This window comes from Triturus cristatus, chromosome 7, assembly GCF_964204655.1.
Source record: "Triturus cristatus chromosome 7, aTriCri1.1, whole genome shotgun sequence".
NCBI classification, from domain to species: Eukaryota; Metazoa; Chordata; class Amphibia; order Caudata; family Salamandridae; genus Triturus; species Triturus cristatus.
Window position 1 is genome coordinate 1,196,113,299 of NC_140590.1, and position 15,728 is coordinate 1,196,129,026.

General features: G+C 43.5%; 1 protein-coding gene across 2 annotated transcripts in view; it reads left to right on the plus strand.

Moving 5' to 3' along the window:
* LOC146811586 (serine protease 27-like) overlaps positions 1-15,218 on the plus strand; it is a 99,886-nt gene extending 84,668 nt beyond the window's left edge. Inside the window, exons 5-6 of one of the 2 annotated variants that reach the window (XM_085618560.1) lie at positions 8,260-8,429; positions 13,442-15,218. In XM_085618560.1, the coding sequence (XP_085474686.1) occupies positions 8,260-8,429; positions 13,442-13,726 (455 nt within the window). In that variant the 3' untranslated portion in view covers positions 13,727-15,218. The remainder of the gene's footprint in view (positions 1-8,259; positions 8,430-13,441) is intronic. The other variant, XM_085618561.1, reaches the window with a different exon arrangement.
* The last annotated feature ends 510 nt before the right edge of the window (positions 15,219-15,728 follow it).

Genomic DNA, 15,728 nt, shown 5'->3' on the forward strand with positions numbered 1-15,728 from the left:
TTGCTCTCTGTGCCCCTTCTGCATCAGTCACTGTGTCTTTCCCTCTCCTATCTGTTTCACTTTTGCCTTTAACTTTATCTCGTATCTATCGCTCTGTCCCTTGCTCTACTTGGGACCTTATAATAATCTGTTTGTCTCCGTCCTTTCCCTGTGCACTCATGCACCTCTCCAGAAAACTTAAATAAAACCATCATACTAAGGGGCTGCTAACCGTATCTACCTGCCAAAAATGCACCCATATCCCACAGCACTCTATCTTTAACCACCTCCTTCGTTGCACTCTACGTCCTGCGACGCATCCTCAGACCCCTCTGATCTGTCACAAACAACACAAAAACACTCCCCTACATTGGCGCTCGGATGCTGAAACAATGCAAGAGCAGAAAGAGTAAACAGGAATGCACCATATTGCTTAAGTATGGTGCATTCCTGCCCTTTCACTTCTGTCCTAGAGCAGCGCAGTAAGGTGCCTTACTGCACTACCCTAAGCCCAAATCCCATAAATGAGGCCCATATTGCACTAATCACAGCCTCAGGCCAGACCTCATCAGCAGAACCAGGTCCATCAAGAGAAGCCAGATCCCCAGAAGCACAAGAGTAGATTGAGGCGACTACCGAAATGACGCAGGGTTCGAGCTACAGGTTTCCTGAGGCGAGAGTCATAGATTCATCCCTTTTGTCACTTGGGTTAAAAAAGCGCAATTTAAGAATATATGAGTGTCTTTCCTAATAAGTATTTTTTTAAGTTTGAACAACATTACTGGTCATGAGGAGAGTAGCAGATGAGATACAGAGATCTGGATGTGGCCTAGTGAGAATCGTTTCATAAATCGAATGCCCTCCGTGTAGATCGTTTGTGAGGAACTTAATATTGAATATGTCATTAATTTTAAGTGAGAAAAAAACGTACATTCTAAAATTGATTTGAGAATCCTTTCATATAAATCGAATGTGCTCTGTGCAGAGAGTTTGAGAGGAGGAGCGTTATGTTGAATACGTACATTCTAAAACATTTTTGAAATGATGTCAACCTGTTTTCTTTCTTTATATAATCTTATTAAAAAAGGTTTCAAAGTAAATTAAAATTTGAAAGCGGCCGTGCCTCCGCAGCACCACCAGTAACTGAACTCTGGGAACCAAACACTTGAGAGATCACAGGCCCTGCAGTGTGATGTCTCGAGACCAGTACCCTGCTATACGTGCGCAGGGGAGGGTTCCACTGCGGAAGAGAGAAAAGCAAACCACCATGTGGGATGTTATGTCGGGTAGCATGCTGCCTTTTGTGTTTTTTTTCAGGTTCATGTCTGGATCATTTTTAGTGACAGGAGCGGGATCTTGTCAACAAATCGGATTGTGAATTTGCCTGGTCCCCCTTGCCCAAAGCCAAGCTCTCATTCTCTGTACTGGGTTCATGGGACCTTAGCGAGTAGCGGCGGCCGCCGGCCAGCATGCTCGGGGGGGGGGGAGGGGGAGGGTGTCACCAGCGGGGAATTAAACAGTGAAAATACGTACCTCCGCACCGTCTCCGCTCCAAACCGCGGCCGGCCACGTTGTACTGGTGGGTCCTCCGCGTGTTCCTGCTGCAGGAAGCAGCCAGAAGGCAGCTTCCCTCCCCTACAGCAACGCAACACGAGCCAATTACAATGCTGGTAGGCGCAGCAGGCGAGTGCCCCAGCCGGGACATTTTCTCTGCATAGAGAGAAAGGGAGAGTGGGCGGTCCTGCTCAAGGGCGGGGGGGGGAGTGGCTTACCCACTGTTGTGGGTAATGACTGTTTGGTCGGCTCCAGGGCCGACCAAACAGTCAGTACCCACAACAGTGGGAAAGCCACTCCCACCCCTGCTCTCGAGCAGGACCGCCCACCCGCCCGCCCCCAACCAGGCACAGAGGCACTTCTGCTTTCTCACAATGCAAGAAGGCAGAAACATAAATGGTAGTTTTTACCGTTTATGTTTCTCCCTTCTCGCACGGCGAGAAAGCAGTGGGGCGACGCCCCCACGCCCCAGTGGGAGAGCCGCCACTGAACCCAAACAACGCTTGCCTTGACCACGCATATGCGTGACTAAGGCAGAGGGCGGTCTAGATGCTGGAATGGGCGGGCAGGAAGAGGAAGAATTCCGGGGACTATTTAATCACACATATCCAATCCAATCCAATCCAAAGACAGCTTTATTCGACATTTGTCATAAAAGCAATACAAGACAAGTACAAAGATCTATAACAACAATACAACAAGTATACAATTCATAATCACATAAAAGACCATAAAAAAATAACTTACTTAAGAATGAAGTTAAAAACAAACTTTAAAATTTATACAAGGATTAAAAGGTAGATATTGCAAACATACTCGAGGTTAAATACAGATACGCAACCAGGAGCAACTAGTACATCACTCTCGAATACTGCGGTTTCTTATAATCCAGACCCATCCTAGAAATTTTGCCACAGCCACAACTATAGCCGGTGCTGTACTAGTACATAGGATCCTTCTTGCCACGCCACTTTGCCTAGTGCCCAGTTGTTTACATATTGGTCTCAACCACACCCGCCTTGGAAATAAATAAGCAGGGCATGCAAAGAGCATATGAGTTATTGTTTCTTCTTGAGACTTACAACATGGGCATAAATTATTAACATTACTAGACCACCGGGCAGTAAATGAATTCAAAGGCAATGATCCCACCCGCAACTGGAAGTACAACTTCCTATCTAGAACTTTAGTAATAAGGTCCCAAAAGGACTCCGACCTTGGGGCAGATTTTATATTCAGAAAGCCATCAGTTAGAGAAGGAGTGTTACCATCAGTCATTATCTTTATATTAATCAACTCCCAGTATTTTTCTTTCAGCAGGGTTTTTGATGGAAAAGGAACACCCGAGGGCTTCACCCATAAATCACTCATACCCAAAGCCTCAAAAATGTTTACGAGATCCAACCATGGACAGAACATCCAGGAAACCCGCTGCATACTGGGCTAATGCCGGAGTTGACCACAGTCTACGCCAATATAAAATTGGGCGCAATCTGGCTAAATCTGCAATAGAGCTCTTCCCCAGATCATGCCTAAGGGGAACTAGGGGCGTACTCTGGGGGAGTGATGTAATGTCTCGAAAGAACTTGTTCTCTGAGATGGTTAAAGAGGACAAGTTCTCGAAGCCCCACAGTTCAGCTCCATATAGTGCTGCACTAACAGCTTTGGCACTATAGACCTGGAGCACAAGTTTAATTGGTTTCGTTAGGGATTTCTTAAATTCACCATTTATTACTCCAGTGAGCTGTCTATGTTTTAAAGCTGCCAGCTCCTTCTGATGCGTCCACTTAAGATTATTTTGGATATTAACCCCTAGATACGCGAAAGCCTGTACTTGTTCTAGGGATTGGTTAAACAATAAGAACGTGTTTTTAAAATGTCTGTGAGGATTAAAAGCCATGAACTTAGTTTTCTTTACATTTACTTCAAGTCCACGTTCCACACAAAAGTTCTAAAAAATAACTAATGCCTGCTGGAGGCCGCTAGGAGACTTAGTAATTAAAAGCGTCTCATCCGCGAACATTAGAATCGGGATTTTAACACCCGCAAGGGATGGGGCATCAATACTTGCTGCTAGAAGACGTTCGGCTATACCGTTAATGTATAAAGAAAATAATGTAGGGGCCATTGCGCATCCTTGGCGAACCCCCCGTTCTACCGGCAAGGCTTCTGTTGTCTCACCCTGTCCACCCCACCTAATTCTGGCGGTATTATCATCATGGAGCCTCTGTATTAGGGACAACAGCCCTGGATGAAGTCCCAGATCTTTCAGCACCTTCCATAATTTAAGACGAGGGACTAGATCGAAGGCTGCCCTTAGATCCACAAAGACCGCATAAAGGCTCCCCTTACCCAGAGTCACGGTTTTCCAGTAAAGGAGGACAAATCGGAATACCTGGTCAACCGTACTTATATGCTGGCGAAAGCCCGCCTGAAATGGAGACAAAATACTGTTTGAGGCTGCCCACAGGTGAACACGATTTAAGATCAACCTGCCTATAATCTTCTGGGTAGCATCAATCAGGCTAATAGGCCTGTAATTTTCCGGGAGCGAACGGTCCCCCTTTTTGAAGACCGGGATTATCTCCGCCAATTTCCACGCACCAGGAATAGGTGCGCCATGAGCCAGGGCGTTAGCAACCAGTTGGATGTATCTCCCCCATTTGACCTTATCATTCAAAAGGAGGTCACACATTTCTGAATTCGAAAAGGAGGCATCCGTCAACAAAGTCTAACTAGACGCCCACTGTCTAGAAAGGTAATTTTATTTATTTATCTGAGCATTTTTTTTTAGCCGGTACAGGGCACATTTAAATAATACTAACTTCTGTTTGTATAGCGCTTCATACTGCACTTGTGACTACCGATCAGCTGTTCCAGTTCAGGTTTTTACTTTGCTTTGTGGAGCTTGTGATCCTTGTTTTGTAGTGGGATAAATTAGACTACAAGCACAGGAATGGAAAGAAAAAACTGGAATGGAACAGGCAGCGTGGACCAATGGCTTTCTGATGCTTTGAAGCGCTGCAAATACAAGGTGCTGCTATTACCCAATGTAATCTAAAAAGCAACAAATGGTTTACCTCGATTAAATCTCTTCAAAATGGTATTAGCATAAATAACTCCATACGGGACACGTACAAATCGATGAAAAGCTCTTTGCAATGATAAGTGTTGTATCTGCAGTACAAAAGTAGCCCTTAATCCCATAGAACGAATTGAATAAGTGGCAAATAAATATTTAGGCCAGAGATTTGATCTGCACATAAACATAATGTCTAAATTATTCTTGGAACCACTTATTAGCTGTAGACATTTTGACCACAGTCCACTGCATCGTCTATGCACCCAAACTGGGTTCATTGTTTATGTAAAACATATTTTCTCACAATATAAAATATATAAAAGAAATTGCAATGCCGGATTTGGCATGTCACGTATGGAGTTATGCTGTGAAGGTTATTGCACTGAGGGACTCTTAAAATGTTTTACATTGGGAGGCCCACTTGTTGGTTTATTGATTGTATAACCAGATTCTGCTCACCCATCCGGTCACCCTGCCTTTATTTCAATTAGCTAGTTTAATGCACTCAGTTTATTGCTCTTGGAAGGATAGGAGGCCGAGGTGATCTTAAACATGAGTATTAGAAGACCCAGTGGTATTACAATAAATGTACACCAAGCATGATAGTTTTGCAGTTTGTTAATTGTCTACTCAGGCAGATCCATGTGCAGCCTGTTGCTGTAGTCTAGGCGAGATGAGAACAATGGAAGTAACAAGGTACGTTTTGTGAAAGAAGACATACGGTGAGGATACCACAGGCCAGACAGAGATGTCAGAATACATTCATGGTAATGTTGTTCAATTGTTGGATAAAAGTGAGATCTTTGTTAACCAAGTCACCCTCATTCTGCACCTTGGAAGTTGAAGTCGTTGAAAATCCCTTAGAGTCTAGCCAAGTGATAGGAGGCAAAGATGGGCTAGCAGGGCCTGGAGGGTGGTCGCAGTCATTTGGCTGTTCAGGCAGAGTACGTTTTGTTTCATCTAATGCTTCAAGCAGCTGGGTGTACATCCTCCATAGAACCTTTTCAATCTGAAATGAATATGTGTGTCTTTGTGAACATCTGCTACACAACATTGTGGCCATCACAGTATGTATGCTCCTTCCCTAGGCCTCAATGCTATTTAATTCACAGACTCACTATTTCAGAATGTAAAATTTTTCAATGTTAATTATTTATAAGAAATCATTGTTGTTACTCATTTATCTTAAACAGCAATAAACCCAATGACAAAGCCAATCATACTGACAGGTTTTAGGTATATGTCAGTTGCTGTGCCATTTATCTGGATAAAATTACATCTCAGAGAGAAATCAAAATACCGGTCTGATGGCACACTATGGGAATCACAGACATGTATTTGGCATGTTCCTTTATAGGGAGCACCCACTTTTTTCATCTCACTTAAAGACCTGTCTGCACATATTTCTAATGACTGCTTACAGCCAGCAGCTGTGGGTGCTTCCCGAAGTTTGGTTAGAGCATATTTTTCCAAAGTTAATGCTGCATGCAGTGCAAGACACTGGGCAAGCATACATTTTAAAGGGCTAAAGTTGTTGTCATGCAGAACAATTGACATATTACAGTAACTGTTGAACAAATTAATACAAGAAGATACTGGGCAGTTTTTGATGTGTTTAATATTTCAAGAACATACGTTCCCACTGCTTAATAAGCCTTGCTTTATCGCTGCATTCATTTGCTTTAAAATGCACCATTTGCCAATCTTTTTAAAATTTCTTTCTCAGGAGAGGGACTCTCCCTAGACCCCAGGTTTGTCCATTGAACTTGTTCATATCACTAACTAGTGTTTTCTATTGGAAAGGGTAGAGCCAAACAATTCTTGCTTAGTACCCTAGCCTCCTTCAGAAGTCAGACTTGCCTGGCAACCCAGAAATTCTCTGAAATAATGTATGAGTTTTCTTTTATGAATGCCTAGAAGAACTAAATTTTTAGTCCATTTATCACAGAAATAGTGCTGAAAATCACACCAAAAAGATGCCAATTTTTTTTAATTTCTTCACGGGAGAGAACCCCCCTGAATCCCCCTTATTGCCTTCGGGCTCGCTCGCTGCGCTCACTCACATACGTTGATTAGTTCTGCTTACGCCTCACCAGTTTCAAATTCCACCAGCCGCCACTGCTCAGGCACCGCTGAGAACCAAAGAAGGAAATGTAAGCAGCATCTCTCTGGGCAGGAAAGAAAGATGAGGTCATCAGGTATAACGGGGCCGAGTCTGGAGTGAGTGGCAGTGACTGCAGTGAGATGGCTCGTGATTGCAGTGAGATGGCTCGGTGCCCTGCTGCATCGGAGAGGCTGCTGGCAGACTCCTTATACCCCAGAAGCCTCCATAGAGGTCGGTTCGGGTCAGCATAGCATGAGCAAAGCATCAGACATGCGGCTCAAAAGGTAGAAGCCCTGCAAAGCCTCAGTTCTATCTCCTACTCTGGAGTAAAAGGGTGGGTGTGGAGGCGGGGTGCTGGTGGGAAACACTGCTGAAAAACCACCCCAGTAACAAAAACAGCCCCACCTGTCCAAAACCAGCCTCCACCTTTCCAGCCCACTGGGTAAACGCCCTGTGTCCACTACAGTCAGTCTGGCCCAGCTTCTAGTACAAACCCTAGGCTAGACTCACCACACACACATTGCACTATAGTGTAAAGTAGTGGTTGGTGCAAAGAAGCCAGGAAGTGTGCGAGTGCTTCAAAGAGACCAGCCGTGCCATATCGTTTTAGATATGGTGCTGTCCTGCTCTTTCTGCCTTTTAGACAACGCAGCGCATCACTTGTGGTTGCTGCGCTGCATTGCATGAAAAAAATAATACATTTATCCCTTAGGATTTATCGATACCGAGGGTTGCAGTAATAATTAGGTGCAGTATTGCAGCAGCACTGTGAGTTGTTCAAGCCAGAATGAGGCATGTCATGTGGAATCAGGTTTGGCACATGGTTTCAGCTTGGGTTGGCTTTTTCTGAAGTTTTCCCAGTTCATTTTCCATCAGGTTTCTCCTTACAACGTGTTACAGTGAAGTGTACACAAAGGGCGGGTTTGCCTTTATAACTTGCAATTCTGATTGGGGTCGAAAGATGGAACCTACCATGTCCAGATGAAACTGGATTACAACCTCCCTCATTATAAGGCCCTTAGCCGTGTGGCGCAGTTAACACATGAGAGAGCAACAAAAGATGGAGACTGTATAATATATATTTTTATTTATATTAGTGATTTATGCCCTCAGCAAAATTGCTGAAAGTCAATTTCTAACATTTTCTCCCTCTTCTATGATTAATATCATATATTCCTCATGAGCTTCCTCTAACAAATCTTACCTTGTAACCCCTTCCCTACAGAACCCGGCATTGTGATGGCCCATGAATTAGTAATATCATAATATATTACATGAAAGAGGGAATTTTTCTCTATATAGGATGAACCGCAGTGCTGAATTCCATATGCTATGGATCTTTACCTTTTGATATAGCTGAAGAATCAAGACTCTATGACACCATATATGATGTTACCAGATTCTCTTCACGTGTTAGTTTTATGAATGCATGACAATGGGGGATGGAGGCATGTTTAATATTGTGCTGCACATGGGGCTTCTAGACCCTCACTCAATGACATATATATGAAACTCATTGCAATGCCATGTTTCTTCACAGGTGGTCTTGCATTCCCCAAAGTACTGCAGAAGGTTGACCTCCCCATCATCAATACGAAGACGTGTGATGAGTGGTACCACCTCGACTCAACGGTGAGCTCCACCATCCCCATTGTGTATCCAGATATGATATGTGCTGGGTACAAAGAGGGCAATAAGGATGCCTGCAAGGTACGTGAACAAGGAAGCACCAACATTCCTATGGGTATCGCTTATTGCGTTTGAGCTTTCACAGTCCAGAGTTGAGAAATCATGATCACCAATCATCAAAGCAGTGCTTAATTTGTCAAATAAGTGCCGGGCCCTGTCCAGGAGGCCACTGCAGCTTGCACCACCCAGTGCCCCTGTCATCACTGCCAATGACGGTACCAAATAAACTACTAACCATCTCTCTTGCCTGCAAGTGCAACAGTTCATATTATTCGAGGTCCCCAAAGCTAAAGGAATGGTTGGGGAGGTGGTATTATTTATTTTTAATATATTTTGTATACATAAACAACCCTTGTTCTTCTCATCTCTAAATCAGATGAGCAGCGCTACCATGTGGCAGACTGTCATAAGTGCGGTGTTGACAATTCAGTGCCAGTTTGGAGCTCACGGATCCTCCGTCTCAAATTAAGCGCTGCATCAAAGTGTGATCTCGTCTCTGCCTTAAACCGTGTTTCTCTGCCCGTGTTTCTCTATAACACCTAGATGTCCTTGGTGAAAGAATACTGCCCTACAACACCTCTACCTCACTTCTCTGTTGACTTTTTAAGGGTTGCTCCTCTAGTGATGTTTAGAACAGTTTACTTTCCTCATTAACTTTCACTGGCATAGTTCTCACACATACCCACACAAAAACTAGTGTGACGATGTTATGTTACAAGGGATATTTATACATTATATGTACATCCCGTGGTCCCTTGATGTGATGGTTATATAAAGTTCCTGACAGTAACGTTGATAAATTAGCTGAGCGTGTTTTTTCCTGAAAATGTAATAGGAGGAGATAGGTTTAAGCTTAAGAGTCAGATTATTCCATAGCTGAGAAGCTACGGTGGAGACAAATGTTATATAAAGCAAATATATTTTTTTTAACATAAAACATCCAATAGAAACCTGGAGAGCCTGGAGATTGGTACACTGGGATGCCCTGCCTTTCTTGGCTTTTCTGGCGTACTGGTTGATCCTTGGTTGCAGCTGATAAAAGCTCTTGGGTGCATGTTTGTGTGGCATCCACATATATAGCACACACAGTCCTTGTACTTATGTAGGTCAGACACACAGGGGCCTAGGATCTGCTAACCATTTCCAAGATCATAAAGTAGTACATTTTTTTTATCTTAAATATTTTCTAATGACTGCCACCCAAATATTACCATTGCCAGTTTTCAGATAATGGAGCACTGAGTCTGTGGAATATCAAATGCGTAAATGTATTAATTTCAAAATGAGGTTTTGGAAGCAATCCAGAAGCAATCAATTTTTAGACATCCTTTGTAGCGGCATGTCAGGTGAGCTGGAAGGAGCAACTGAACTGCCTGCTTTATTTGTGCATTCAAATTTTCCTGTTCAGCATTTTATTGTTGTACATAAAGACCTACAGTCTTATAAAGATGTAGCTCTGATTGGACAGCAGCCTTCGAGTGCTATACATTTTTGCCATTCTGTATTTGAGTTACAAATCCTCCTCACCTCCTACAGTAAGCCACCCTTTTTTGATTACTCTATTTATTGGAGAGTCATCTGCCAGATAGAAATCTTTCACATCCAATGAGCAGTGCAGTAGGAACCAAGTGACTTAAAAGCAAGTGGTAAATCACCAGTTATTTAGAGAATTGCCTAGCAACCACTGGGTGCGCATAGGCATGAAGCAAAGACAACACACTAGACTCGCCCATTTCCACCCTTGTCAACTAACCAGAGGTCTGTTTTGTTTTGTCTAAATGCCACTTCCCTTCTGCCATCTTGAAGCTGAAAGTGGGTTAGTTTCTGCCACCCCATCTTTCAGACCATAGCCCTGTATATGGCAATGGATTCCACTTTTGCAATTAGTACTGATTTCACACCTAGCAGGGTAAGTTGCCATTCATGCAGTTCATGCTGATAACTGATGAACAGAAGATGTACCACTGAATAAAGCACGGAAGGCATGGCTTGGCAGTTCGGGCTGGACTGTTCCCATGAGGCACAGGGTCAGACTGATTTGCATATGGCCATGTCTGAACGGGGTGGCAGAGTGGGCTAAAGAACGGTGATGGATCAAACCCAGATCTGTTGACTGGGTGTGAGTGTTTGATTGGTTCTGATGCTCCGTCCATCACCACCCCTTTTGTACTGCCTTGTTCGCCATAAGTTGGCAGGGTATGCTCAGACGTGAGTCCCTTGCTCACTTTGCCACTGGATTCAAGCAAGCCTGGCTGAAGACGGCTGAAATGCCAGAAACCGGTTCTAGGAAGCTTGTTTCCAGTCCAGGGAAGGCATGGCTTGGCAGTTCGGGCTGGACTGTTCCCATGAGGCACAGGGTCAGACTGATTTGCATATGGCCATGTCTGAACTGGGGTGGCAGAGTGGGCTAAAGAACGTTGATGGATCAAACCCAGATCTGTTGACTGGGTGTGAGTGTTTGATTGGTTCTGATGCTCCGTCCATCACCACCCCTTTTGTACTGCCTTGTTCGCCATAAGTTGGCAGGGTATGCTCAGACGTGAGTCCCTTGCTCACTTTGCCACTGGATTCAAGCAAGCCTGGCTGAAGACGGCTGAAATGCCAGAAACCGGTCCTAGGAAGCTTGTTTCCGGTCCAGGGAAGGCATGGCTTGGCAGTTCGGGCTGGACTGTTCCCATGAGGCACAGGGTCAGACTGATTTGCATATGGCCATGTCTGAACTGGGGTGGCAGAGTGGGCTAAAGAACGGTGATGGATCAAACCCAGATCTGTTGACTGGGTGTGAGTGTTTGATTGGTTCTGATGCTCCGTCCATCACCACCCCTTTTGTACTGCCTTGTTTGCCATAAGTTGGCAGGGTATGCTCAGACGTGAGTCCCTTGCTCACTTTGCCACTGGATTCAAGCAAGCCTGGCTGAAGACGGCTGAAAAGCCAGAAACCGGTCCTAGGAAGCTTGTTTCCGGTCCAGGGAAGGCATGGCTTGGCAGTTCGGGCTGGACTGTTCCCATGAGGCACAGGGTCAGACTGATTTGCATATGGCCATGTCTGAACTGGGGTGGCAGAGTGGGATAAAGAACGGTGATGGATCAAACCCAGATCTGTTGACTGGGTGTGAGTGTTTGATTGGTTCTGATGCTCCGTCCATCACCACCCCTTTTGTACTACTGAATAAAGCAAAGCATGCTACAGAGGACCAGAATTTCATAGAAATATTTCCTAGGTCTTTGGTATTATCTCCCTGATCAAGCCTGTGTTATCCAGGTACCACTTGGCTTTTACTTTATTCCTGCTAACTGCAAAATGTTGGTTTTAGACCATTAAGCCCCATATTTTGACTTTTGACCATTTATCCCAAGTTTTTTTGGCACAAATATTTATTTAAATGATATATAAGGGTCTAGAGTAATAACTAACTGCATTATTGTCGGCAACAAGAGGAGAGAGTTTGGACAAGTCAGCACAACCCAAGCGCAAGCTTGGTCATTGAGCACACACAAAAAATTGTGGTATCCTACATACGACAAAACACAACCAACATTATTCAAAAGGACATAAAAATTAAATGTGTCAAACCCAGATTAAAAAAAAAAAGTGGTTAAGCCAGTGCTATAAACTGATGGGTTTTAGAAAGGGAGGGAATCACATGGTCAATGTTATGAAGAAACATTTGCTCCATCTACCTTCCTATCAGATGAACAGCCAAGAGATGTTCCATTTTCTTGTGCCTCGGAAACCAGATGTGAGCAACATTTTCTTTGTAACTTTGAAATTTGATGGACACCCACGAGGAAGAAGTATGCATATTAGTACACATGCATACAACAAAAATGTGGGGACATTAAATTCAAAAAGGGGTTAGGGCAATAGATTACCATACCTACCATACAGTAAGGGTGACTGTATATATCCTAAGCGGGGTGCACCAAACCAGAAGTTTAACCCCTATCAACTTCTAAAGGAGAAAAACTCCCAAATTCACATTAATCTTTAACAGTTCAGCACCCTGAACTGATCAAGTGTATCCCATATATTAGCAAGTGTTCAGCAAAATTCTCACAAGCAATCACTGTTCATAAAACATATTCATTACAGTACAAAATGTCCTTCAGATGTATTTTATTATCAATTCTTTATTCATTTTCTTCTGTTGTTACTCAATTAAAACCATTGCCAACGCGTTTCGTCCTCTTGGACTTCTGCAGGGCTCCCATAGAGTTCCTTCTTAAATAGAGATGTAAAGCTCATACATCTCCACATTGGTGTACATAAAATGTACACTAAACACAAAGAGCAATACTCATCGACCACTGAGGTTCTAACCATAGTAAACAAACTTAACAAAGTAAATACAATTAAACCACTCTTGTAATTCTTTGTTCTTTCTGCAATCAACTTTTTAATTTTTATATCATGATAGCATATCCAATCATGTACTTCTTGATCTCAGTCAGTAAAGATTACACATAAATAAATACTGTTAAATCTCTAACAATGTTACATCACATTGCTTATATTCAATGTCAATATTTCAGTTGAGTGAAAGCTTCATTGCCCTTGCTTCTTTTCCCAATGTGTTTCGGGTTTCATAACCCTTCGTCAGGGGAACTTCAAAGATTACATATAAGTATTTAAACAATCTAATCCGTACCCATCAGGAATAGTATTTACACATCCCAAAATAATAAGCTCAGTGTCCGTTAAATCCTCGATAACAGAATGTGTCCAATTTTAACATAATCTCCAGTGCACACCTGAATCAGATATTTAAAATTATATGTGTTTTTTATAGAAAAGTGTGTCTGATACTGTCTCTGCGTTTGTTATGGTGGTGCTCCAATCCTTGTGTCACTATGTTTGTGTTTATTAATGGGCTTCTGCTCATCAACCTGTTGATCATGGATCCAGCTTCTTGCTTTCCTGTAACGCTTGTGGTACAGGTGTGCTTTCTGTCATTAATGCTGCATCTGATTTGTGTTTGTGGAGAAGTTAGTCAGTGATTGCTCTGCTCTAACAGACATTTCTCTTTCTCCAGGGAGATTCTGGGGGTCCACTCGTCTGCAAGTGGAACAGCACCTGGTTGCTGGCGGGAATCGTGAGCTGGGGCTATGGATGCGCCGCCGCAAACAGGCCAGGGGTCTACACACGTGTTACATCCTATACCGATTGGATCAAACAGTACATTCCCAGCATTACTTTGAATGCAGAAAATACAGTCCTTCTCAACATCAGCCGAGGGCACAAACTCTTCTCTGGTCTGGCCAGAACTTTGGGCATAGCAATACCTGTTATGACAGTCTTACTGCTGATGCTTCTCTGACACTCTGACCTCTTCTGACACCAAGGCATTGCAAATGTAAAATTTCAGAGGGTGTTCTTGCACCCATCTCACAGCACTGGATCCTCAGAGAAGCGGAGAGGTGTCATGGACATAATGCGCTTCGACTGTAGGAGAAATCCATGCGATCCCGTTCAATCAACTTACTTAGTTGCCAAGATCCCATAAGAGGAACCTCTTATATATTCAATCAGAATGTGATAAAGTGGTGGCTGAGATTGCCTTTCTTTCGGTTGGGATGGCTAGAAGCAAACATACAATTTCAAATTACAAAAATAACAAACTCTTTTGTGACCAAATTTAAGTCTAGATGATTGTACAAATCCACAAATGAAAGCATATCAATGCCTCGAAGTTTGCCTTCATTCTCTCCTCCATTCCCGCATCCCGCTGTCCATTTTCTGCCACCTCTGCCTGTCTCTAGCACATGCTTCCGGGACTAGATCAGCAGACGCCATAGCTAGCTAGGTTCGGCACCACATCATGCTGCAGGTTTGAGATGTGAGGGTACCCACTCAACAACTCCCTCCACATTGAAAGAAGAAAATATTTGGATTCCTAGGCTGGAGCTATCAATGTAGTTGAGATTACAAGCCAGGAATGAGGTGCAATACAAAAGAAATTTGAACCGTTGGACATATGCCTAATGGCAGCTTTTTGTTGACCCTCGAAGGCTGGAAATTCTCCCAAAAAAATCCTTCTCCGGGTCCAATGTCCAGAATGAGGGTGTTTGCAAGTTTGGTTGAACTGTGCGTTGGAACTCTGTCCCGGATTTTGGAACTCTATCCCGGACTACATAAGGGTGAATCCTAACCTTCTTGTGTCCAGGGAAGACTTAAAAGCTCACGTTTTCAGAGCTCATCTCCCCGACTGACTTAAATGTTACCTCAGCCTGCCCTCTTTCTATCTGTACAATACTCCAGAGTTAATCACTGCATTTTCCTGTAACTGCTATAAAAGTACTTTAAATAAGTACAAGATGTGATACTGCTTCTCTCACTGACATAACCAGCAGAAGATAAGGTAGATGGTTCTTGGCCCAAGGGTACTGATCTTCTCTCCTTGCCAAGGGAAGAACATCAGGGTGGGAGCCATTGTGTATCTTGCCTGAAGGGCATTTAATGTCTTTTACTGACTTCCATGAGCAGCAGACCCCAAGGAATAGTGCTGCACCTCAAATCCACCCCCACTGGTCGAGTTTAGTATATGCCTTGGCGCCCCCTGAGGTATTGACTTTTATGACAGACTAAACTGCTGGATTGTGAATGAGGCTCACCAGATGCAAGAATGAAAGCAGAACCCACAATGTCATGAGACGGCCATTTGTCTTTTGTTTCAATCATCAGCACCTGAAAGAATCACTTTGCGCAACGCTGACCCTGCTGTTCCTTTTCTTGTATCCGTGGAAGGGAAAGTCAACTGTAACGGTTTTATATTTACCATAAACAAAAATGAAATAAAATTTGAATTAAAATAATGTCTTTATTTTCACACACAGTTGACCAAAATTAAGCCTGGGTTATTGTGAAAATCTGAAAACCTATTACTTATTCAGGTCTCAATTTAAGCTTTTATTCTCTCCTACATTTCCCTATCCTACTCTTAAGTTTCTTCTGTCTCATTGTTTTTTTGCACCTTTTTCAGGTCCTACATCAATGAACCTCATTTGCTTGCCAGGCAAAAGCATTCACTCCTGCCCCTCAACACCCCCTCCAATGCTAAGATGTCAAGGCACCCAGGGGGATATTTACAAGGAAGTGGCGGAGAGAGGCATCAACCTTCTTGGCTTAACGCCTCTCTCCGCCACTTTGGAAATGCGAGGCTGCACCATATTCACAAGGATATGGTGCAGCCTTGCATTTTCCCCTGCGATGGCCCTAATTTTCAAAACTTAGCACCAACGCAGGCACCCGGGCACCAGAGTGCAAGGGTGTCTGCAAGCAGGGAGGTTTGTTAATGTACAAGAAGGTGTCCCTTCCTGCAC